At 38.0% G+C, this 27,333-nt stretch overlaps 1 protein-coding gene across 3 annotated transcripts in view; it reads right to left on the reverse strand.

Moving 5' to 3' along the window:
* Positions 1 to 23,664, reverse strand: part of ETV1 (ETS variant transcription factor 1) — a 66,413-nt gene extending 42,749 nt beyond the window's left edge. For 2 of the 3 annotated variants that reach the window (XM_075050066.1, XM_075050048.1), the window contains exons 1-5: positions 23,506 to 23,664; positions 22,828 to 22,961; positions 21,960 to 22,047; positions 20,144 to 20,191; positions 10,216 to 10,269 (exon numbers count right to left, since the gene is read on the reverse strand). In XM_075050066.1, coding sequence (XP_074906167.1) covers positions 10,216 to 10,269; positions 20,144 to 20,191; positions 21,960 to 22,047; positions 22,828 to 22,872 — 235 coding nt within the window. In that variant the 5' untranslated portion in view covers positions 22,873 to 22,961; positions 23,506 to 23,664. Of the gene's footprint in view, positions 1 to 10,215; positions 10,270 to 20,143; positions 20,192 to 21,959; positions 22,048 to 22,827; positions 22,962 to 23,097; positions 23,308 to 23,505 lie in introns of those variants that run through there. The other variant, XM_075050057.1, reaches the window with a different exon arrangement.
* Between the last annotated feature and the right edge of the window lie 3,669 nt (positions 23,665 to 27,333).

Genomic DNA, 27,333 nt, shown 5'->3' on the forward strand with positions numbered 1-27,333 from the left:
TACAACCAGTATTTTTGCCAGAAGTAACAATAAGTTTTAACATAAGCCATCTTGTATTTTTTGTATTTATCGTTTTAAAGGTATCATCAACTTTATATTTAGGAAAGCATACCCACAGCAGAAAACAAACAGGAACTGCTTCTGCCTCATTTCCCTCTTACAGAAAAGTTTCACATTACATCAATCTAGTTATTTTGTTGTTGTTGTTCTTTTCTGATGTATCCATGCAAAGAGCTAACAGCCAGCTATAGATGAGAAGGCTGCTGATGTTTTACTTGCAGCTGGACAAAACGGGAAAGAAGCTGGATTTAATCTCTGGTTCTGCCATTTGTTGTTCATAACCTAAACTGGTGTCAGAAGGTTGATTATAGTTTGAAGTAGCTCAGTCTTACGAGCCTACCTTCAGAGATTCATAACCAGTGCATCAGTTTGCTTCCCTATAAAAACAGAAATATCCTCTTAATAAAAGAGCATAATAATAAAAGATTATCCTTAAGGATAATCATGCCTATCTGTCAGTTAGCTACTCAAGAATATGCAAAAGTAAGAGAAGCCAATAAATAATGAAAGGGACTGCACAGTGAGCGCTCCCTAGCATGAATTAGACAACTAATTTAAAAGATTATTTACAATTTGTTTTTATTTTAGCAACTCTCAATGATAGGCACCAAAAGAAACAAAATTGCATTTTGAGAACATGATTTTTAATTTGAATTTGCCTTTAACAATAAAAATATGTATACATTCATAAAACAAGTATACACTAACTCAGGGTAACTAATGGGATTTTTGTTTACTTCATTGGAAGAACGAAACTGTCACCACTCTAAATACATGTGTCCTTCATACTTCAACGTTAAATTCTCACAAATGCTCAGCAGTAAGGCAACTCTAACAGATCTAGTTTATAGTTCATTAAAGCTAGGCTGAAATCTGAATCTTCAGTTCTCTACCAAAAACCACTGCAAAAACTGCAGTCTCCAATGGAAAAGGTGAAGGCCATTGAAATAAGTCAACAATAAAACTCAGCTCACAAGTTTTATCACTGATTTAACAGGGAAACAAAGAAGCCATTGTCAGAAGTGGTTATGTCTGGGAACATAGAGTCAGGACTTAAATAAGTAGCCCAAAATTCAAAGACTGTTAGCAAAGTGCTCTTTCTGGAGCCAGTGGAATTTTGACCACCTGCAACCAGGCTCTGGTTCTCAGCACAGATATTTAAGGCTTCTGCCGCTACTTAAGGCATTCTTACTGTATATGAGACTCACAACTGAATGTACACTACCCATACATACACTGCACATTTTTTCTGAAGCCAATTGTTCCTGAAGTTGTATGATAATTTTACACATGCATGCAATCAGTAAGACTGACAATTACATGGCATGTATATTTCTTAAATGCATGTATGCATATATATACACACATGTATATACAGAATATGTGTATATACACAGTAAGTATACACTGTGTATATATACACATACACTTATATAAATCCAGCTCCCAAATTCTAATCCCAAATGCTTGAAACTTTTGGTCTTTACTGAATACTGACACTTTTCAAAGTCTCTTTTGTCTCCATTTATGTTAGTGCTTTGGTCATGTGAAATTTTATTTACGGATGGGTTAATAAGGAAACATTGCACTTGGTTCCAGCATGAAGACAGAGTATTAAAAAAAATTAAACTGTTTATCTTTTTAAAGTATATATTAGAAGCAGAAAGGAAACAACATTTGAGCAAAGAGGATCAAATTAGCAAGACTGGGAATTGTTTTTGCACATGTAATTTTTCAAATGTCCTTGATGACGACTCATAATATATAAATTTAAAGACAAAAACCTGGCCAGTCAGTAACCTTCCTATTCAGTGACTGCAGGACTTGGCAGTAAATGTCACTGCTAAAAAATATTTCACTACATTAACTTACTGGCAACCACATTTGCTGAATAAGTTCATAAACAGCCACGGGGAAAAAAGACAACCAGAAATAAAGCTGCTAATGATTCACTCTTTTCTAACATGCATAATCCTCAGCTTACAGAACAAACAGATACCTAAGAATAAAGATATCCTTTACCAAGACAGTTCACTTCTCTATTCACCTCATCAAGGTCAAACTATAATCCAGGAACGGGTAAGAGTAATGTATAGAAGACAAGGAGAACATGAAGAATAAGTCAAAGGAAAAGAAAGGAATCCTTCTCAGGGAAAAGACTGGAGCACATGCCTTGAAAAAGTAATCAGTTTTCCATTTACCAGCTTAGACTAGCTTTAGATCATTCCTAGAAAAAACACTGATGACTTCTAAAAACTCAAAAAATTAATAAATATCACCATTTATGCATATTTATCAGCTTATAAAAGGCCCCACTGTAATTACTTCCCAGTACTGAAATGCACAGGGACCAAAACAAAAGGACACAGAACCTGGAACAAGGGCTGGTTTTCCTGTGTGCTTAGAGAGGGCTAGCAATACCGGTCCTACATGACATCAATGTGTCACAGACTCTCCAATGCTTAACTGATGTTTTGAGGACTGTCACTCTCTCCTCCCTTTTTTTCCTGCTATACCATTTGAAAACTTCACAGCAGTCTGTGGGAGAGCCTGACTTCTGTCTTCAGTTGCTGAGGCAGCGAGCAGAAGAAAAAAGACAAAAAAATGATACAGACTGTAAATACATTTTACCTAAAGAAACATATGAAATAAATAGAAGTGGATGGACTCAGCTTGCAGACTGCCTCCTTATTTTACACCATGCCAGACCTTACGGATTTTCAAATCATTATTTAGGCTGCTCTTGGAATACAAACCATATTTTGCAAAAACACTGCATGGAAAGCAGTTTAAGGAGAATAACAGTTTTGTATCAAAATAGAATCACAAAGACCCTTCAATCTGCCTTGTTTGGTTTCTGTGCGAAAATACAGTTGAAACAAATTTCTGCACACTTTGTTTAATACAACTGGAACTGAACAGATGCTGTAATACATATACATACTCCTGATGAAATTAACTAACCAACTATCTGTTTTAAAACAGAAATAACTGTCGTGTTAAAAAAACACTGCCGTCACTATAAGTTACAATGTGAGGCTCGCCTGTATTTCCACAGATGGGATCCTCACAGATTCCTTATGGGGAAGGGAGGAGGGGAAGCTTCCTCAGAGGGGAAATAGAAAGTTTTTTCAAAACTGAAAATTCAACATTCTGAATAAAATATGTTTAATGTTTTTGTTTTTATGTAAACAGACCTTAGGAAGTGATCTGACAGCCTTAAGAAATTACCATTTGAAAGAAAAAAGGTCTACATGCTTCATCTTTGATCTATGAGACAGATTTATCACAGGACAGGATGACTGAAGTTTATTCATTAGCTGATAACCTCCACATGCAACCCAAGCCTTTAATCTGCAATAAAACAGCAAATGAGGATGGGGCTCTGAGGAAAGGAAACTAAGTCAGCTTGGCTGAGCAGGGACATGCCAGTGGAAGGCCAGGGGGGAGATGGGGACAAAACCCCACCAGAAGAGCCCTGTCCAGCTGCTTGGGCTCCTCCATGCCCCTGAGAGCTGGAGACCATCACAGTGGCCCCATGCAGTTAAACCACATCTGCATAATGTGGCTGCTGTCTCTGCTGGGATGCCCAGAGGTACCTTTTCGTTAGCAATAAAATTCACATCATGGCATGCAGGGCACTCTGAAAGGAATAGCTTCCACTTCAAAAGTTTTAAAACCCAAAAGCTATGAACTCAATGGAGTCTTGTCATTTGATTCACAGTGCTATTGCCACCATCAGTATTTACACAGTCTGTGAGCCCCTACCACTACTACAGTCCAGGAGAACCTAAAGTCCTTGCATCTTCAAAGCTGTAAATTTAGAATTAAAATACAAACAGAAAAGCAAATAAACAGAAACTGTTTATAAAAATCAAAGCAAACCCACAAATTCTCTACTATTAAGATCACAAGTTAAAGGCATTACAGTTGACAGTCTGCTTTTTGGTAAAACTTCTTCAAGAATTAAATCTTGCAATTATGGAAAAGGTCGTGACTATGGCAGATTTAAATATTTCCAAAAATCCTCTAGAGGAAGAAGGCAGAAAAAAATCCATAGTTGCACAGGCTAATGCCCAGCGATGAACCACAAAATGAGCCCACAAAGTTCTTTGAAAGACACCAATTCCTAATTTCTTTTGAATGAGAATTTTAAAAAAGAAAAAAAAAGGAAAAAAGTTAACAGCTGGTAACAGTTTCAGTCCTGCTTTAAACAAAGGAAGCAAGTGCTCAGGGACACAATGAAAGAAATGAGGCTATCTAAGGCAACTACGAAGGGAGATAAGGTGGTCAGCATCGACTCCTCAGTCTGACCTCTCCAGCTCTTACAACAGCAATTGCATTGGACTCTCTTTGTAAAATGCTTTTGAGATCTCTAGATAAGTGATCATTAAGAAAGCTGTATATCTCACAGCAGTGATACATGCATTTCTGTACCTACTTCAAACAGAGAAACAAAGATGTTAAGCAACATGCCCAAGGTCATGCAAACCTAAGAGCAGAAACAAACCACAGCCCTGACTCTCACAGCCCTTTAGAAAGAATCCATCACAGTCGGGCATGCACTAAAATAAATAAGTAAATGTCTCTGTATTTGACAACGTCTGACCTATGAAAGGAAGTAGTTTCAAGACAAGTGGCAAGAAACAAAACACAGCTGCAGTAGAAAGCCCTACCAGGGAACAGCTAAGCACCAAGAATAACTAGCACCACCTTGTAGGGTATTCGTCAGGCTGCCTGCTGCAGTACCACACGTGCGGAGCTACGCTTAAAGAAAAAGTGATTCCAGCCACACACACTAACAAAAAAAAAGGAAATGTGTAAAAAAAACCCTGAAAACACGCTGGTGTGTGCAACTTGCCACACACAGAAAACCAAAACACTACCAACTGCAATTTCTAGGACATTGTGCACTACCAAGACATGACTACCAGCTGCCTATGTAGTGAATCATCACGTTAAAAAATGTTGTCATTTTTTTCAGTCCACTAAAATTTTTTCTAGAAGCTGCAAAATTAAACTATTCTGCATCATAAACAAAATCAAACCCAGTAAACAGATCTCCTTTTGACTGCAGTAAGCCCATCAGAACTTACACTATTCTGGTGTTTCCTACTTTGTTTTAATTGTGTGGCTTTTTTTTCTCCAATATATGTCAAAATAAGTAAAAATTAGCCCCTACTACTTTCTCACTAGCTCTTGCTATACTAAAGCAAACAGGAAATGCTCTTCTAGTTCTGAAATTTGCTTTTGAAATTAAAGTCACAGAAAGAAAGAAAAAGAAAAGAAAACAAACAGAGCATTTTTCACCTGATAGTGACAAAAAAAAATAAACAGGATTTTATATGCTACGAACATGTAAATAAATATTAAAGCTTTTCCACATTTAAACTGCATTTGGAATATCTTAAGCCATTAGTTAAAATGACAGAAGAATACAGCTACCTGAAGCCTATGTAAAGAATCTCTCTTTAACAGGCTTTTAAAGATTGCAAGCCAGAGCATCTAAAAAGCACATCCCTGAATAATTTAAAGCTCCTGGCATCTACATTGAAAGAGCTCCTTTTCTAAACCTGGACGAAAAATAACAGAGGTAAGAGAAAGAATAAAGGTCATGAAAGATCAGCAACAAAATCACTACTAAAAAAGTATTTTTCCTACCTTAAAGTTTAATCAGACATGGAGGAGCAGGGATTTTACAGCCAGCCCTTCCCATTTACTGTCAACAGCTGTGGTCTAACATTAACATTTACCCCTTGGCAGTGTTAAGTTAAGGCTGCGATGGTCAGGGAAACAATACAGGAATAAAATGAAAGAGAAGGAAGGAAACCGATCAGGAAGGTGAAGCACAGCACAAATCCTCATTAGCTGAAATTCAATAACAGATAAAAAGCAAAAAGCTAGTGTTTATCGTGAGTTTTAAATGAGTAATCTACATTTTAGGGCAAAAGAATAAAGAGAAAAAAAAACAAAACTCTGGAAGAACAGACCAATGTAAATACATACTATTAAAATAAAACAAAACACAATCATGCTATTAAGACACCAGGCAATCTGGTTTGGGGCAGAGTAATCCCCATTTATAGCCAATTGTATCAAGGTCAAATTACAAATCAGTGTACTGTTGACAATATCAACTTTTCTCTGCCAACTACATCCTTTAAACATCAGCAAATCCTACCTACTTCCTCTTGTGTCTGTCATAGAAACCATCCAAACAATGGGAGCAAGCAATCTTCACCTCAACAGCTATTGACTTCAAGCAAACTGAACACTTTATTCATTTTTACCCCTAGATTGTTAAATCCTTGCTGTTCTACAGTATCTGAAAGCCTTGCTACAGATTACAACCAGTTCAGGATCTGGCTCCTCCTCAGTATATGAAAATGGACGTGAAACAATAGCAAGCCTTATCTGAGGAAGTTAACACAGGCCACCCTTCTCAACAGATGAATACTGACTTTATACAGACAGAATAACAGCTTAACTAAGTCTTATGAATTAGGTAAGAATTTGGAAGAAGTGTCACATACAGAATGCTGATTTAAAATAAGAAGCATTCACCTTCTTGGAGAAACAGATTTTGCATACTTTACACAACTTTTCATGTAATCGCTAAAAGAACAGTCATGAGGAAGCCACTTGAATATATAGCAAGCAGGTCAGTTGAAGTGTAGAAGCAGATTCAGAATGGCACAAAACCAACCTGCCCAACAGAGAATTTCCAAGTAAATGCCTGTAAAAGTGATTCCTCCCTCTTTTTGTGGAATTTTTATTTCTTACGAGAATGGAAATGAAAAAGTAAGAAAATGAGACCATTTAATATGCAATTGTGATATTTTTCCAGTATAATTGCAAGCCGAAAAAAATCTTTTGATACACATTTTTCCCCCCTTAGAACTCAAGAATTTCAGCTGCTGCAGAAAGCAGAAGGCTATGAGAAACTAAACTGTGATTTGTTTTTCAAGTTTCATCTGAACAGGCTAGTTGTTATCTACTCTTCATTCTGCTCACTCTGAACTAAACTACAAAAAGGTTCTCTGTGATAGCTATTCAAAGTTAATAAAATATTTAATAAAAAAGTAATACAAGATGGACAAGATGGGGCTTTGGACTCTGTGACAAAAATTGAAAGCTTTCGAAGTGCAGACATTTTTAAGATTATTACGGTAGGAAGGATCTCTTTCCAAAAGACATAATGGAGTAAAAAAATTAAACTTTAAACAGGTAAACTGAAGTTTAAAGCATTAAGGGGAAGCTTGACATGCTAGATCCTTAGCTAGTAGAAATATACGTAATTTCAGTAACGTCAATAAGATCACATGAAGTTATGCTAGCTGTTGATCTCACTCACAGTATCTAAAGCCCACACCTAACTATAAATATATATATTGTTTGCTTTTTGAAAACTGATTGAAGTTTAATAGCAACTCATAATTGAAATATTCATGGTCCCAAGCTAGCTTTGAAGTTAAATCCCTAAGAGGATAAAGTGGACTGTATATCTAATCTAAACTAAATGTTTCCCTTAGTTACTAATACCAGTGCAGTTTCACTAGCTAAAATCATTATTACAGAAAAGAAACGCAAAACTCATGGCACTTTAAGGGGCATTTAATCCCACTCAGCACTAGGACGCAGCACATGGTCTTGGCAGTATCAGTTCCCCTGCTACCTTCCACATCTTTGCTTCAAGAGTTGGCTAAGGTGGTGATTTCTAGGCAAGAAAGATTAAACCATAGCTTTCCAGCACTGCTACTGTTACCGAAGTTTCTTACAACTCCTGTCAGTGTTACAAGTTTCAAGACCATAAATCTACCTCTGGTTTAAAGCCCAATTCTCAAGCAGTGAAGCTAGAAATAAAATGTCACTAATTTTTGTACCTGGAGTGCAGACTGTAACTGTTTCAGTGGAGTACTTCAGTTTTCTTTAGATATTCGGCATATCACACACACACACCCCTACCTATATACAGCTCCATAAATGAAATTTGTACAGCAAACCACAGTTTGGTTGCCTCTGAACTAAAGTGGCTGTGACCTCCTTCACTGGTTTACACTTCTGTCCTTCACCATTTTTGGCTCAATTAAGTGTATTAAACACTGAACCTATGAAAGCTTGCCCATCCTGTCCCATGGTTTAAAAAAATAAAAATAATTTAAAAAAAAAAAGGCCAAGTGCCAAGTGCTGCTGCCAGTAAGAGGGTGAGTACTGTACAGACTTATAGATTATATATAGTAAGTCATTATAACAGAGTTTGAAGGCAGGTTTAGATCCTAGAGAAAACAGTCCCAATTGTGCTACTTTTGCAGTAGTTAATTTCCCCATAGCTTTGGTTATGTTGATCTCCATTCCTGTTTTGCAGAGCCCACAGCTACATACATTATATCCAAGTATATGTCTGAAACTCCATAACCTTTGCCAGAGTAACTCTCCAGGAAGCTCTCCTGACCTTTACTTAAGATAAAGAAACCAACTGAAATGAAGAAATAAATGTTCCTTTGATAATACTGTGTAAGCTGTGGCTAAGGAACTTTGAAATACAACAGCATTAATAAAACAGCCGTATTAGGAGAATTTCTTTATCACCAAAAGCAGTGACCAGCTTCAATGGGGCTTTTCATTCACAGTTCACAAATTATTTTCCAAGAATCATTGCCTTGTTGTGTAATGGTAATTGTGGGTTAACAGAAGCCCTAACTGAACTTTGTACTCTTACAAAAAGGATGTATGCATACATGCCCATATTTGGACACAGCTCTACATGTAGGGTAACGAATCTGATTTTCAACTTACAGCATAGTTTTGGCTTTCATATTGTGATGTAATAAGAAACAAGTATTTGAAGCCAGAGGTAAAAAAGAAAAAAAAACCTGTTACAAAGGACAACTTTAAAAGTGACCATGATTGTTGGTTGGTATATGTACAGGAACTTCTAGAGAAAAACAAAAATAAATTGTTGCTGTGCCGGTCTACTATGAGAGTCCAGGGGATGAAAAAAACTTCCCCCCCAAAAAAAATGTTATGAATACTCTCAATAAATTCTTGTTAAAACAGTTTCTAAATAACTGGAAAAAACCTTCTAAAATATTTACAAGAAAACTCAAAAAGTGTGAATTTGGGGTTTGGGTTAAAGACTATTTTAATGCAATTCTTCCTAATCTCTCTAATTTTAATCCGAACATTTCAGTACATGAATGCTGTATTTAACAGCTGTCTGGTTTAGTGAACTGCAGTAATTCATTCTGATAGGATAAATTATTTAAGTTATTTAGCAAAATGGAAAAGCTACCATGCGCTCTGCTGCAATCAGCAGACAGTTTTGAAGAAACCTCTGATGATGGAGAGACGCCTTGCCACGAGGAAGAAAGATGCATAAAGAAGCTGCAAGAAGTCTGTGACTTTGTCAGATAATGCTTCTCATGTAATTTCTTTACTACGCCGTTGCAACCACCCAAAACCACAGAACAGCAGGTACAGTGAAGGGGAGCCAGCATTTAACAGAATAGTAGCACTTTAGCAGGTAAAGGCAAGATTTGAGGAGTACAGGCTAAAAAAAAAATAAGTTTGGGCCCATGTTAAGTAAAGTAGCAAACAATGCAAAGCATCCAACGTAACTCCTGCTTCCTCCCATTAATTCAAAGGGAAATTTTGTTTGAGCAACATAATACCACATGCTAAGACGACTTAAAATGTTTCAGCAGTGGCTGTATTTGACTGATTATGTGGATAATTTTATTTATTTATTTATACACAAAACATACTGAGCAGCCCAATTTCTGCTCAGCAGAGCTGTCTCCTATGTTGCGCAGTGTCTGATCCATACTGGCTCAACACGCTCTTCTCCTCGCTCTACAGACAGAGAAACTCCCTCCACCTCCACAATGTGAGTTTTTGCTTGCCTCCCTGGGGCTGGAGGGTGGGAATTACAGGAGAGGGACCCCGGCTAAAGGTTATACCTTCAGCCCAAACCACTTCTTTTGGCTGCACATCAGAATGCCACTTGCTTTATCTATTCATCGCACTGATGTCACCGACCAGTAAAAGGAGCTATCACATGACAGCAGATGACATAATAAATAACAAATATGAAGACCCAAATATAAATATACAAATACGTATTTTTAAGAAAGTGATGATTCATACTATACTTACAACTTTCAGCCTGATAGTCTGGCACAAACTGCTCGTCATTGTCAGGTACCTGAGCTGAAGAAAGGAAAACAAAAACAAAAAACAAACAAACAAAAAACAAAAACAAGGAAAGCATTAAAAGAAGCCGTTAAAGCATAAATAAAGACTCTTGTGCTTAATTTGAAGCACAGCCAAGATTAAAACTAGGGTTTTTTTTCTCATTGTTGAGTATGAAAGTCAGGCAAGCGCATCATTTTAATATCCGATAAACCCTGGAGTGAAGTTGTGCGGTGCAGTGCGAGTCCAGAGCAGCCCCCGTACAGAGCGATGGGGATGGGAGGACGTGAAGGCTGACACTGGCACTGGCCCTGCCTCACTCCCTTCATGAGGGTCTGGACCTACCATGCCCCTGGTAAAACCCATCAGTGCTCATTTTCAAAGTATCTGCACAGAAAGTCTGCATAAAACCAAATCCTAGTGTTTAACACTTAGGCATCTTTAACCCCAACCTACCACACCTTCGGCTTACTTAAAAGCAATTCTGATTTTTCATGGCAGTTAGCTAACATAGTGGGGGGGGTGTTATTGTTTTAAATACTCAAAAAGAACTATTTTACCAGACCACAGAGTTCCTGGTTCAATGACAACATTTCAGACATCAAAAAAATAAAAGATTTACTTAAAGCAAGAATCATTATTAACATCCTTTCACCCTGTGTAAAATCATCTTTGCTTTTAAGAAACTTTCATCACAAACCTGCACTATAAAATACAATCATTTCACGGTCTGCTGATACATAATTTTGCATCTGTGGTACCACAATTCCTTTTCATTGTATATCTAAGATATTAGCCATCTCTCATACTGTGTTGTAAACTCATTTAAACCATTTAAGCTGAAATACCCCTGAATGTATATTATAGCTGAATACATTCGAGTAACTGCAGAACATTATGCTGAGGAGCAGCATCCTTGGAGCACGACCGGTTCTGGGTACGTGCAGAGAGATATCCAGCTTATTAAACTTTGTCATCTTTTCCTCAACACACGCTAACTGGAATCATCACAGCAAACCTACATAGAATTATCTGTTTGAAAATATTTTCATTTGCACGGTTCTTGTCTAAAGACAAGCAAGTAATTCATATGATCTTAATTAAAAGTTAACATCTGCCATGATCTGGTTACCCAACAAGGTTTGAGAGGTAAATACTAGTTATATAACCATTTATCAAAACTGTGACTACCAAACCATTAAATACGTTAAATGATAAAATATAACTTTAATGCCCTTCGGAACACTTCCTAGTTTAGGAAGCATATGTTTCCCTTTATATATGTGCAATTGCTACCAGTTTTGACATCATTTGTTTGAATTAAAAATACATATTTAATTATAGTTACTCACAATTATTTTGAATGTGCACTACAGTACTCTTCATGGACCAGACCTCCACTCCTTACTCAGGAAATATTTCTAATTATTTAACTGGGAGTTTTTTTCCCTGGGTAAAGAGTTCAGAATCAGGCTCACTATACCAAAAAATTATTTGCTCTTGGTTTTAAAATAAATGTTTAAAGTCCTACTGTCTTAATTGCAGCAATACCTCTCAAGAACAAATGACCTTGGGAAATCCGCAAACACAGATTTGAAAAGAAGTGTGAGTAAGATAAATACACAAAGTGTAATTAGCATTACTCTGAAAAAAAGCATCACTATAGTTGCTTTGTTGTTTGGGTTTTTCAATTAAAAAAAACAACATTTCAGTAACCTATCCTTTTAGAAGAAACCAGTACCTCTGAGGTCATTAGCTCCTGAAGTTTGAAGCTGTATAAAACACATATTTTACGAACCCAAATATTCCCAGTTTTTTTGATGCATTAAATTTCTCTTTCCTCCAGAGAAACCACAGGACTTTTACCAAAAATGAACTCAAGGGACAACATGAGCCCAAATACTAACACTCTGCAATTTCTGACATTTCACGCAATTCACCGCATGCGAATGTTAGGCATTTTCCTTACAAAAATGCCAAATATTTGACTGTCACAGAAGAATCCAATTATGAAATCAAGGTCTCCTGCTTAAAAATCAGTTCCTAGGGATATCTTACATTTCCAATTGTTTTTGAAGGGTTTGTGAGTACATTCAGAGTTAAAGTAATTGTATCAAGTAATTTCTTGTTTACAGAAGACACATCCCACACATTTCTCTTAAGCCAGCTATTATTTTCAAATGCAGCAAGGAGGCTAGTATGACTGTAATTTTTTTATACACGCACACACATGCATTTTATATATACACATATATATATGTTAATTTGTGAATCTGGGACATGTGAAAAAAGCTAAAAGAAAACAAAAATCCTCCTGTTAAAATCAGGAGGCTACATTTAGTGATTGCAGAACTGGAACAGCAATCTTACACAACTTTTTAGAGTGTACTCTGCACACCGGCCCGCTCTACCGGTACTTTATTCAGGTTTTATCAGTTTAACTTGACTTACTCCAGAACAAATCTGTGGTCGAGATTTATGTATGTATCAATAAACAAAGCCCTTCTTTTCCCAGCCAAAGAGTAAGAAAAAATAAAATACATCTGGTTGAACTGTCACGGAAAACCAGTATATTACTTTAGAGATACTGTCATTACCCCTGATTTCGTCTGGAGTAAACAAGAAAAATGTACTTAATTCACGGATCCCCAAAATTTATAAAGGCTTATTTAATAAAGATCAAAGCACATCACTTCATCAGTACTCTAGAAATAGGTAGAGACTAGGCTGTCAAAATGTATTTTAAATACAATATTGACATAGCCTTAAAAGCCTCTGTAGGAAAAGGAATACAGCAAGTTAATAAGTGTTTAAAACCTTGCCAAATATAAACAAAACAAATAACAACATCCAAAATGTTCAACCCAGGAACATGCATTTCCTACTGGAATCTAATTTTAGTAGCATCAGTACCTTAGAAATGAGCCCACAAGCCTATACAAAGAAATTAAAAGGACCTGCTAACTGTTGGAAATGAGAACTTAAATTATTCCTTCATTTAATCTGATATAATTTTTAAACTAGCAGAACTGAAACTCACACATGATCATACTGCAGAAATGCAAGCAACCATCATCAGCCCAATACATAAGACTTCTTCCACCAGCATCTTGCCGTGAGAGGGCAAATCATTGGGATACATCATCCCATTACTCAAAGGGATGAGGGCTTTTGTACCTTGAGTTTGGATAATTACGGGCAGACTTTGTAGCAAATTAAACAGACAGATAAAGACACTTCAACCTGAATGTCCAAAAGGAAAATGCGACTTGCAGTGTTGCAACTGTCTGCACATTTATATATGTATGCCGTTCATTTCCTCTTTTCTTTTATTCACAAATACTGCAATTCAGCAAGGCTGCCATAAAATCTTCATTGGTCTTCTGTTAACATACTCAACACAAGACACAATGCATAAATCACCAAAACTTTTTTTTTCACTTTGCCAGTCAGAGGAAAATTGAAAAAGATATCTGAAATGATCATCTAACTGAATGAGAATATTTCCCTGAGCTACTTAATTATGGGGGTTTGAGAAGGCAAGTATATTCCAAAAGACTAATAAAAGGTTTTGAAGGATATTAAGCACGTGGCTTTTACTGCTAATAGCAGAAGCAGCTACATTAGTTCATTCCACATTCAGAGCCATCAAGTCTCAGACTCCTGAAGCAGACAACATCTGCAGCATGAACTATGCAGCTCAGCCTAGATTATTACCAAAAGTTTTCTTTTTCTTCTGATTATAGCTATAATGTCTCAAGAGGCTTTGGGAAGTGTACAGAAATGTTAATGATGATCTTGAGGATGTTATCAGTTTAGATTTTAGTTTCACTACCTACTGAGTTAAAATCAGTTTGCCAAAAGCAAACATTCACAGCACAAAAATACTTAATACTTGTTTGTAGTTTTTAGAGCTTTAAAAAGCCTTTGAAAAGCTGAACTGACAGCTCATTTTGCAAAGGGAAAGCAATCTGGGAAAAAAAAAAAAGTTTAAAACTAGGGCCTGTTAGCTTGCTTTCATCACAAGTAAACAAAAATAAAAAGTCTCCATTAACAACTGTCCAGGACAAAAGGAGTTAATATTTAATTAAAACCAGCTCTATCCACTGTAACAATGACCTGGAGCCAAACAAGGCAGAAGATGTATGAGTCATTCTTTCTGCCAGTGAATGAGACAGCTGATCTCCGAAGCAATTCCTCAAGACAAGCAGTCAGAACTGGAGTTCTGCCTCCATTCACAAAAACACAGTCCAGCATGAACCATGTGGCCCCAACCACAAGCTTTTCATGTCACACCCTTCCAGAAAGCTACAGCAAAGTAAACTTGAACTTTAGGCATAAACACACTGATTTCACTGCTTTGTCTCAAGATGCAGCACAGACCCGCTAAGGAACGTTACTTAATAAATGAAAAGTTAAGCGAACTATAAAGGGCTTAAATTTAACTCTTCCTTCTCCCAATCACAAACTGCTTCCAAAAGCTCAGCTGCACTCCAGGGAAAGGTGTTCCTGTTAAAAAACGGAAACTTTCCAGAAAAACAAGAAGCTGAAAACCTCCTCGCTTCACTTAAAACTTTATTTTGGGTAGCAGAACACTTCCTGCGGTACTGTGTTCTCTGACCTCACACTTCACTTTTAGAGCTAAGAGCAATTTGTTTTAAAATATCAATCATTTATTCAAAGTGGCAAAAGAAATTGAAATTGACAGGATATTATATATGAACAGTAATATTTTGGCTTCAGCTAAAATAAGACTTCAAACCTCAACAGGAATGAGTCTATTGAGTTTTCTTTGATTCATTGTCACTTCAGAATATCTTTTAAGATTGGATAAATTGTAAGTATTCCTTAAAGAGCCGGGGGGGGGGGGGAGATGTTGGTTGTTTTTCTTCCACGGGAACAACTGTTTCTAACAAAGGAGCATTCAGAAGGCAAAACAGTGACAAATTTCAAGATGGCAAAAAATATTATTTCCTGTAAGCACTGGATTTGCTGTCAAAACAACCCAAACCCCTTTTTACATAACGTGAGATGCTCTGACTAATAAACTTAAATGCAGTTCAAAACTAGCTCCAGATCTCAAAATTCTTCCTTATGTGAATAATCCCTAGGAATATGAAGATGGGTTTGCAGAATCTGCTCTTCATTTGCTGCTGTACTAAAAATGAGGAAAAAGTTAGCTTAAAAGGAACACTAGCATTTAACATTTTGCTACATCCCTCATGGTTCACAAACCCCACTACACCTTTGAAAATTCTTCTTTTTGAGTAAAAGGCATTTACTTTTACAGCAAACAAGAAAAACATTAAAAAGTTTATTACTACACAGACTTTCAGACTCGGAGATTTCTGGTGGTTTTATTCCTTTTGGATTTCTCTTTAAAAGAACACCCCCTTCTCTCTCCCCTCATTTTGCCTAATCTAACTTTTCTCCTTTTTTGTGCACAGATATTTAAGATCAAGAGTTATGGGTATTTGAAAGCCAAATCTGTCATATCACTAGAATTTAAAAAAAAAAAAAAAGAGCTACTCTCTGTATTACAAATTCCAGAATGAAAATCTTTTCACTGCTTTTTAGAGTGTCTGTCCCCATCAGACAGATTTCAGACATGGAGGTATTAAATTATCATTTCTTGACTATTTTTTCTCCTATAAGAACTCTTGAATATGTCTACATAGCATTTGCCTTACACTGGGTAAATTTTACAACTTTTTGGCAGAAGAAAGCTAGTCAGCCAGAGTAAGCTGCTACACATCTTCACTGATTTAAATGAAGCCACTCTAACTAGACTAATATTTGAAGATCTAGTACTTTCTTTTATTAAAAATAATCCTTTGAGAACTAGAAACTACTTATTTTCATACCTCCTCATTTAAGAAATAAACTAGAAATCAACACTAGCTTAGACATCACTGCAACATGGGTGCATCCTTCACAATAGGAGAACAGAGGGCAGAAACTTATTTCCTAAAGTTCATTCCGAATGTGGGTATTAATTATTTGAAAGAAATAACTTTCTTGCAGATACAAAGAACTGGCTTTTAAATACTGGTAGCTTGTAGTAGCCATCCACTCAATTTAGCTAAGCTGCAGTAGAGGCATGAATCCATTACCTGTAGCTATTATTTCAAACCACTTACTGTTCACGTAATCTTTTTGTATTTTTTCAAGTCACTCAAAGAACATTGTATTTTATTTTTCAGTTTGTTACCATCTGAGAAGCGTATTATCTGTTGCTCTAAGAAGCAGATCTAGTGTGTAAATTCATTATTTGTCTTTGCTTGGGATGCCTTTTACGGATCTTTAACAAGCTGTAGGAGAAAACAGTATCTCAAAGAGTCATTTTAAATAAAAATCTGGATTTTTGTTAATCTATTATTCCCCCCAAACCAAATGCTTTCACTATGGAAAGGAGACACTCACTAAAAATTTATTCTCTCTCTTCATTTTATTCCAGAATAAGAAGCAACAGCTACCATGATGAGATAACATCAGATTAATATTTGAACCATTTTTTCAAGCCACTAAACAATTGCTATCTGCCAAACCCAATCTGATTCCAAATATATGGAATCAATGAAGTCATTTTATAGCATTATTATGACAAAATGTTGCCATGAAGTTATTTAAATATAAAACAAAAGATAGTATCTGAATAATATTTGCCTTGGTTAGCAATAGGCAATTTTAACTATTTCTTTTCAAGTTTGCAGGTTGAAACAATTATTAGAGGCTTCCACCTTTCAATTTCTGGTGTCAGGAAACAGTTATAATCTATCTTCTGTCCTGCATAACAATTGACATGAGGGAACCTTATTCAGAGTTAAGTTTTAAGTCAAAATAATTTAGATTCTTTCTTACATATTGAATACTACACAGAGGAAGAAGCAAAACTCATTTCCATAAAAATCTAGTATGCAGCTAGTGGAATACATTTCTAAGTTTTCTGTAAGTAGTATTCAGCTTGTTAATTATGGAGTAATAAAATATTAAAGAGGTTACTGAATTGTTTACTTTTTGGATTAATTCTTTAATACATGTGAACCTCCCACCATTTTCAATAGGAAAACAATACATTTCTTTTCTGTTTACTTGTTTACCACCAACTTGCCACAGGTGACGCTAACTGTAAAAATCTCCAGGCTAAAATATGTGATGTAGTAAAGCCAGCTTCAGGAAAAGCAAAACAAAAAAATCCACAAACAATTTTTTGTGTGCCATAAAATGCAACTCACTAATAAGTAGATTTTTGACCTGGTTACTCCCCAGTAGGGATCTGAACTCGTGGGAGAAACCTGGTCAGCTGCCACTGCTTTTCTTAAAAAGGGTCAAGATGTTTTAAAATTTCATGGTCATTTCCCTGGCTCCAGAGCATTATGAAAAGAAATATGTAAACATTACTGATGCTGCCAAATTGGCAGACTTCTAGCCTATGAAGGTCCAGAAGAACATAAATGGACACATCTAGAAATGGGTAAACAAGTCCGATTTCAAAATCTGTTTCCTGGCTAAGCTCATCCATGTAGACATTTGCAGAGCTACACTATCCTCAAACATTAGTATACTATAAAGACTACCAAAAGTTGTTTTGGGTGGGTTTTTTAAATAAAAATTTGGGATCAAGTTAATAGCTTAATATTTGATTTTCTCATCTTGACTTTTTATTTCTGTTTTAGTTTAGCCTTTAGAAAAGCTGTGCAAAGTTTGTGTTTTATGGAACAGCTAAAACCATGGCATGGCCTGAAACACATAGATTTCTTAAGGTACTTCTAGAACACCGAAAAATCTGTAATATTTAGTTGCCATATGCTGTGGAAAAATATAATTATAATATTATCTAGCTGTATTATCCTCTGCTAGATGAAAAGGCAACTTCTCTTTTTTTCATTTTTAAATACTTACCAGATGATGCTATCTGTTTTTACAAAGGTTCTTCAATGTAGCTGACACAGGACTAGACACCTTTCTCTCTCAAAACCTATCTAAATTTATTCAGTGAAATAGACTCAGTTAAAGAGCAAAAAAGGCTCTCAAACAATTCATTCTAGTCTAAAATAAGCAGTGCCTCCAGAATAAAAATTGCCATTACAGTAATTTATGTACCTACAGAAATGATTAAATCAGTTTTAAATTCCGTATTATTTTTCAAACTTACATTATTATCTGCACATGCATTATGAATCTGCCTCTATTTTTCTGACTTATGATCAAAGAAATGTAATCATTTTCAGAAACAAAAACATCCATGCCAATGAAAAATCAAACTAAAAGTTCTCCTCTCCATCAAAAACCAGTATATCTTGAGTAGTATTTTAACATACTTCTGGCTTGTTAGAATGAATGAGATGATACAAAATAAAGAGACCCTTCGGAAAATTACCACAGGGAGACAGATACAGTTCTATCTGATAATTATTCTACAAAAATGATCTTACTACAGGACATCCTGTTTTCAATGATTAGGAAAGAATCACATTAATTCATAAAAATATATCCTCTGTTCCATTAATTTAAAGAGGACTTTTTGATTGTATACAGAATAACCACATGCTAAAAATAATGCTAGGAGAATGAAAATGTCAGCAAAATAAACAATACCCCACAACTTACAGGTTAGGAACTTGCTAACTACATATAAAGCTGTTAAAACAGAATCAGTATGTAGGCAAGTAGTCATCAGCAATATTTCCCTCTTTTTATGAAAACCAACAGCAAGCATTTCATCCCAACATCCCTCCTTTCCAAAAAAACAGAACATCTATTCTATAAACAGCTGTGCATAGTCCAGTACATGATAAAAATTAACAATATGTGAATACTCACATTCATTTAGATCGGGATAAATTTGGAGAGATTATGTTAACTTGCATCAAAATCATGTTTATTTCAGATGCAGAAGTTTACATAAAAAATTCAATCAGAAATACTAAGAACAGACAATGCATAAAAATCTTTATGCTTCAAATAAGCAGTATTGCAGATATCAAAGGAAAAAAAAAATCAGAAAATATTGCTGAAGAAAACAAATACACTTCAACAAAAAGAAAGCTACCTTGCATTTTGTTAAAGTTCTCTTAATGCAGCAGCTCATTTTTTGTTACTGTTAAATGAATCTCTCAACAGCTACTCTAAATTCAGATTTCCACATTATTGTTCTTAAACCTTCTCTCTTCAGTAGAATGTGCTCTGCAAGATTATTTGAAATACTTAAAAGCACAAGCAGGTGTAAAACAGACTGATGTCAGTTTTCTTATCACCCAGTACACAATCTCACAACTACAAATACGAAGACAAAAATAACATGCAAAATATTTAAAGGTTTCTGGAAAAAAAAAAAAATAGTACTTTTTAAGTATTCCATACACACCTAATGTTCTGTGTTGTGAACAAGGTGGAAAGAAGACACTTGCACTTAAATCTTGAAGCATCCCGTCCCGATGAACCCAGAGAAACTAATTTCTGCCATCAGAAAAGTACTCCACCAGAACACCAAATAATTATATGTGCTGCTCTAAAGGAAACAGCAAGCCCAGTTCTGGCTGTATGTAGTCTCTCGAGGTACAATAATATAAACCTGATCAATTGCAATTAAAATCTGAACAGAGGCTTAGAACTTGAAGTCTTGGTGCATTAGTTCTTGCCAAAAGCAGATGTGATTGTGAGCTGGAAGCAATTTCTCCTGGTAATTTGTGATGACACTGGGTAGAGCAGCCCCAGAGTCCCCAAAGACAAACTCATCAGAGGCTCTAATGTATGCATGACACATGAGGTGGCTCTTTTAGAGCTCAATTAATTGGGCTGAACATTAAGACAGCAAGTTCAGGACTTTTTTTTTTTTTCTTCCCCCTCCAGAGTTGTTTTTCCTCTTTTTACAAGCAGTTTTTTCCCTTACCTTCTGCAAGCCATGTCTCCTGTAATTGGCTGAGATCTTGAAAGAGTTCTGCAAAAAGATGAAGACATGCATAAAAGACTCACACCTTTAATCTCTTCATAAGATTAAAATGTGTTCAAAAATATATTTTTCCTGAAGAACAATGTATGTGAATTCTATTCTGGCAGTCAAACACACAGACAAAGTAGATATTTTCGGGTTGCAGGTAATTTTTCTACACCTATTAATAAAAAAAAAGTACTTACTGTATTATTTTATCATCTCTTGAAATAATAACCAGCATCTTAACCAAGCTCTGTAGTATAGAAGGCAATATATAGAAAAGTTAAAAATTATAATCTTTCTAACAGGTGAACTATTTCTCCTTATACAATTCAGGCCTCCTCCTGCAATATCTGCCCCAGATAAAGCGCTCTCGGACTTCAACAGGAGCTCTGCCTAAGCAATGACTGACTATTTTTATTAGTAGGGTCGTTAACTATCGCATAAAAATTTTGAAGCAAGGACCTGAGAGAGGCTGCAATAGCGAACAGAAATGGGACATCTTTTCTACTTCCCCTTATGTTTTACTTTGTATGACAAGAGAATCACCACTATTTCCTCTATGCTGTACTCACTGTACTTTAAAGTGAAACCACTTTCTCCACAGACTGAGTTTTGCAGCAGCTTATCTTTTTTTGCAATTCACTGAAATCAACTGCTTATAATGGCTGTAAACCAGAGCACCATTCGGCTTACTTACAAAGCTCAGAAACTCAGCTATGAAAATTCTGTTTACTAAGACTAAGTAGGATATTTGAACTGACAAATGGTTTATTTTTAATTTACTGTATTTTTAGAGAGACTTCCTCTTTTATGAATGCTGACAGATAACTATTTACATAGACTTAAACGACAGAGGCTATTCATTTATCCTGTGGACTGATACCTCATGTTCATGTTGGGAAATCATTTAACTGAAAATGAGAAAGTTTTTTCTTTTCAATCTACCCTAGAATAAACTTTTCCAAACAAGTAAGTAGGGATTTTGAAGTGTATCAGTGTGTCCTCACCCTGATAAGATTTATACAGCGTAAGTTATAGGCCCCTATATACCTTCCTATATGTCTTACATACTTACAGGGGCATAGGCATAGCATCTATACTGACCTTGTAACCTAAAGAAGTGTTAACAGCTATTGCTAGACTACAGTTCTCAAGCTACAATCATGTGAGTGGCAACTGATGGGACTAAGTTACAAATCTTTGGCCCTCCAAAACTTTGTCCACTCTAGACTTCCTTAACCAAATTTCCCAGGATTTTTAACCCGACCAGTGTTACACAGCAATAGAAACAGGCTACCAGACATCAGCAGCCTGACTACTAGCTCTACAGTAAAGCTAGAGTGAAAACCAACAGTCTCCACATCAGCATTCTTGCTCCTGGTACCACCAGTGAACACACACCAGTGAAGAAGATGTTAAAAGATGGGAGGAATGAGGAAAACCCTGAATCTCAAGAAGCCCAAAGGTGAAAATGCCAGTTGCCATGACTTGTGTTAGATGCTGCAAAGGCTTGGCCTCAGTGCATGACATCCGTGTGCCACATGTGCAGGAGTACCTAAAATGCAACAGGGTAAGTCACAGAAAGAGTATCAACTTTATCAGTTTATTGCCTTTGCCAGTTTATTTTGCAGTAGTAAATGCAATTTTCTTGTCTTTTCAGATTGATCTTGATATATTTATCTCCAAAATAAATAAATAAAGAGCTCTCAGAAAGCTTTTCTGCGTTACCGGGGGGGGGGGGGGGGGGCAGGGGGGAACAACAAGCCCTCACCTTCTGAATCATGAGCCAGGTCTCTGTTAATGAATTTTCTTTTCCTGACATTTGTCGGTCTCTCATTACAGTTTCTCCCACGCGGATTCTATAAACAGGAAAGATCAGTTACTTTAGAAATCTGAGGGGGTTGGTTTCTTTTTTTTTTCATTTAATCAAGAATACTCAAAGCCGACATGAATTCTTTACATTTTCAAACAGGGAAATGATCATCTTGCAGTCCCCAATTTCTAGCAAAAGATACTGCTAAGCACCTAACATCCTCCAAGATTCCTGTGTCCAAATGCAACACATTTCTAGCTATCTATGTAGACATCTATTTGTACAGATACGTATATAATGTGTTCAAGCAGCAACACAATACCAACCATGTATTTTTAGCATCTAAAGTACACAAACCTACACAACAGCACATAAATCCCTCTGCATAAGCTACGCAGGAGAACCCAGATAGGAGATTATAATAGACTGTTTTGTTTCCCTGTGTTACTTATAACATCGTTTGCAAAGTCCTGAAAGCAAAGAAAAAAAAAAAGGAAGAAAAAAAATGTTAACGTTTGCCTCAACTTCATTCTTCTGAGCGTTGCAGGCAAACACAGCCAGAAACTTTGAATGCAGCTGCTGCTGCTCTCGCCTCTCTCATCCGCTAATCATGTGCATGATTTTTTAATCATCCCAAAACTGTCTTTAAAAGAACATGATGCTTTACTGAAATAACTAAGAAGATAGGCTCATCTTGCAGGCAAAGCTCCCAGATGAAGAGTCGCCCCTATAGCAGTAACAAAGCGCATACTCTGTCTGCAAAACTCCCCCACAGAAATAAGTCGGAGTCAAGTTTATAAACACCAACTTCGAACTGATCACTCACATTGGTGACCATGTAAGGCACTTGCTGGTCATAAAATCCATCCATTCTGCAGCTCTTCCACAAGTCTTAGCTCAGTGTTTTATTTACTGGGCATTGGATCTGGAGATTTCCTCGGGATCTGGACTCCAATCAGCCTAGAGGGGAATACAAGATGGCTTTTAGATTAAAAAAAAAAAAAAAAAAATCATGAATGAACTGCTTGAATTTGCATAGCTAATTAACCTCAAAGACTCCCATTCATAAAAACAACCCTCCCTTCTCTGCCTTCACCTGGGTTACACGCTTCTGCCAGGAAAACACGGAGCAAAAGCACTTCGAGGCAGCAGCAGAAAGCAAGGCGAGAGGCAGGGTTTTATTTACACTCCCCGCCGTATCCCCCGGGCGATCCGCGCAAGTGGCAGCCCCGACTCTCGCAAACGTGTGCTCAACTCGTAATGGCGAACGGCGGGGCTCGCCGCGCACCTCACGGCAGCGGCGGCGGCGGCGGCGGCGGCGGCAGCGCCCGCCAGCCGCAGCCACGCACACACGCGCACACACACACACGCGCGCGCGCGCGCACCCCACCCCCCCACCCTCCACACACACCCCCCCGAACCACCTTCTCCCCCAGGATCGCTTTTGCAGCCCACCACCACGCAATCCTGCGGGGCGGCGGACAAAGTTGCGGGGAAGACCCACCTGAAGGCCACGCGCGGCGATCGGCTGCAAAAAATTCCCTCCAAATTTAATAAAAACATTAATTATTCCCCGGCACTTCCCCCTTGGAAGCAGCGAGCGCCACTGACAGAGCTCAATCCCGTGGTTTTTCCTCTCCTCCTCCTCCAGGGGCCCCCGAGCCGCGCCGGCGGATCCCCGCCGCCCATTGGCTCCCCGCGCCCCCCGCCGGATCGCCGGATCGCCGCGCCGCCCGCCCCGGCCCCGGCCCCGGCCCCGGCCCCGCCGCCCCCCGGCCCCGCCGCCCCCCGCCCCGGCCCCGCTGCCGACGCGGGGGGCGAGCCTCCGCTCTGCCCTCGGCTCCTCTGCCGGGGGCGGGGGACGGAAATCGGAACTGGGATGCGCGGCGGTGCCGCTACACGGATCCCGGGATCCCGCTGCGGGCACACCATGTCCCCTGCACCTCCCGGCTGGCAAGGCACCCCCCTCCCCTCACGTAATTTATTTAAAAATTAAAAAAAAGTTTAGCCTCCCCGGCTCCGAAGAGCACCCCCCCGCACACACACACACCCCACACACCCCCACACAGAGGCGCGCGCCTTTTCTGATGGCGGAGCGGTCCCGCACAACTTGGCGGGAGCCCGGCGCGAGGCAGAGGTGAGCGCGGGGCCAGGGGCTCGCGCCGCACCGGCGGAGACTTCGCGCCGCTCTCTCAGGATCTGGTGGCATCCAGGGTTGTTGGTTGCTTTGGGGTTGTTTTGTTTGTTGTTTTTTTTTTGTAGCTGAATCATAGAAAGCAATTGTTATTTCTGCTAAGATGACATAATTTCTAGGTTTTGTGGACAGAATTTGGCAGCATCCAGGCACCGGATCTCGGGGGTTTTTCTGGTGCAGTGGTGCCAGGACCTATCAAGCTCAGATTTCCGAGGACTTCTCAAAGAAAGTGAGCTTTCTTTTCTCTGTATAGAGTGGCTGTTGGAGGGCTGTGTCCAAAAACTCTGCCCTTTCTGAACTGCCAAAATGCACCAAAGCAGATTGTGTGGTTTCATAACAGCTATATTTGTCCTCTCTTTGAGCACTGAATTCCAGGTATCGCAGGAATCAGGTGGTAAATTTAGGTATTCACAACGCTGTCTTGCTGTGAGATATGAAGTTCCACATTTTTATGATCTGATGCAGTTCAGCAATTAGCAGGCAGAGCCCCAAGCTAGCAAGTCCAACTTTGCCCTCAGCCCTTTCCGAGGCATTTCTTTATAGCTAAGGGCATAAAGGCAACTAAAGAAACCTGCTTTTGCATAAATTGCCTACAGTGGTATTAACAATATTCAGGTTACCTCTGTACTACTTTGTTTTGAAAATTACAGTTGTTTCACTGCACTCTGTGCTGGAGCATATTACTTTCTGCCTCAACTGTTTTTTTTTAATCTTTCTCCTCCTTTCTGATCTCACCATTCATACTCCTTTGCCATTTGTCCTGTCCAGCCAAGGAGGAAGGAAGCACCATGTTCCCACCACTTCTGCTCTTCCCATACTGCCTTGTCAGGGAAAACGTCCACCACCAGCAGCTTGTTTTCTGTGTTCTTGCTGCTTCTGTTTCTACACACACCCCCCCAGAGCACCTGGAATTACAAGAAAATAATGATATTCTAAATGTTGTGTAAACCTATAATTGTATTGTGTTCTTGACCAAGCCTTTGAGTTGCTGCTCCTGTAAGCGACTTTTGTGATATAATAGGGGAATAAAACTCTACCAAAATCCCCAGGTGTAAATGAAATTTCCTGAATAGTGAGGCCGTCATTTTCTTATTTATACCCATACCCACACTAGAGCAGCTGCTGAGCCAGGGATGATGGCCTTGTGGGACGGCTGTGGCTACAGATCTATTCCTGGGGAGCACGTGGCCGCTTTAACACCTGGACCAGCAGAGCTGATGAAGCTACTGTCTCCAGTTGCCCACCCCATGTCTCCAGTTGCCCACCCCATGCTGCTGAGTGGATGTCTGAGCCACCCATCATCAAACAGCTCCCGAAGCGCTAGACTTTACCACATATTCTTCTAAACCAAAATCATTGATGGATTGTTTTATCTTTAAACAGTGCACTAAAAAATTGTTGGTGTGTCAGTCAGACAAGCTAATTAAACCAGCCTCAACTGAAGTTTCCAAGGGACCTCGGACCCATCAGGTACTAGGTACCGCCTGTGAAATTTGCACTGCTGGATCCCATCTTGCACTTCCCTACACCACAGCCTGCACCTCACAGGCTGCTGGCACAGCATCGTGGCCACCTTCCAGCACCACCCCCCCTCCGTGGCCACAGGTTTGGCACCCTGGTTTACGGAGCCGGAGGAGGTCGGCACTCTGCAACAGCCGAGCTCCCTGCGCTCCCGGCCGGGCTGTAACTCCAAGAGAAGCTGTGCATTAAAGGTGTCCTGGCAGGAGACATGCTGTATTGCTTGCTGTTACTCCTCACACCACATGCCTCTTCCTTCCCTCCTCCCCCTAGCTGGCCCTTGCACACATGCCGGGGAGAAAAGGAAGAGTAAAGCTATTTTGAAGCCCTCTTTATCCTCATCTCTGTTCATCCACTGTGCCAAGTGGTACTCAGGGAAACTTCATTAACTATTAAGAGGTAGATGCTTACAGGAAAAAAAAAAAGAAAAAAAAAAACAACCCACATATATCTACTGGCAACCCACTCCAAGGTCTGTGTGCAGAAATGCAGTCTTGGACCATCACCAGTCATACCTGTCTTAGATGTAAACTGGTGTGGCCACAGTAATTATTTTGTAATTTTGCGTGTTTGTCCAAAATTCTTGCAAGTTTGGGGGTTTTTGTGTTTTGTGGTTTGTTTTTTTTTTAATAAAGTTTTTATGTTTTAACTACTATTTTCAGAAAACAGTACTCTTAAATATCTTTTTTTTTTAATAATCCTTTTAGAAAACTAAAAAGTAACCTCGAATTCACTTTTCTTTTTTAGTTGAAAAGACTGAACAGTGTTTACTAAATTGAAAATATTCCAAAAAAAATGTGCTGAAATTATTTTACTAGGAAAAATTGCTTAAAAAATTCAGCTTTTCTAATAGTGCTGCTTTAGAAGCAAGATACTTGTTTTCTTTTAGAAACAGATATGTTCAATTACACTATAAACCTTCACTATATATTGAAAATTATATATTATTTCCATTTCATAATAGCAATATATACTTCACACACTAATCTGAAAGAGGACAATGAGACACATATTTCTTGTTTGATTTGACACACTATGGAGCTACAAATAATTGCTGTAACATAAAAAAATAGAAGTCAATCCAGACAGACAGAGCAAAGAGAAGATTTGATGAACACCAGTTTCTCCTGGAAAATGTGAGAATAATTTAACCACATTTTCAAATAAAGAAATAAACCATCATAATCCAATATGATAAAATCTAAATTCAATATGAAAATTTAAAAAAATAATAAAAAAATAATATGAACTGATTTGATAACAAGACAGAGAATTACACTCAAAAATGCTTTATGCTGAAAAAATAAAACTTTTGGACACCTTCCTAAAATTATGCTTACACCAAAGAAAATCCTTCAGAAAAAGGATAGTCATAATTGAAATATAATAGGCAAGTAAATTTCAAGACATTAAGTTAAAAAAATATCCTACTTGTTTTTCTGAAATTGTTTAGCCTAACCATTCCTTCCAGGCATTTCCCCAGTAAACGGATGTATTTATGGGCCTGATACACAACAAAAGGGATGCCGTCATTCCAAACAACTGTTGAGCAGCAACTTTTAAAACATAGTCTATAGCAGACTCAATAAACTAACAACTAAGTATGTGACTGACTACAGC

This window comes from Buteo buteo, chromosome 2 (genome assembly GCF_964188355.1).
Source record: "Buteo buteo chromosome 2, bButBut1.hap1.1, whole genome shotgun sequence".
NCBI lineage: Eukaryota > Metazoa > Chordata > Aves > Accipitriformes > Accipitridae > Buteo > Buteo buteo.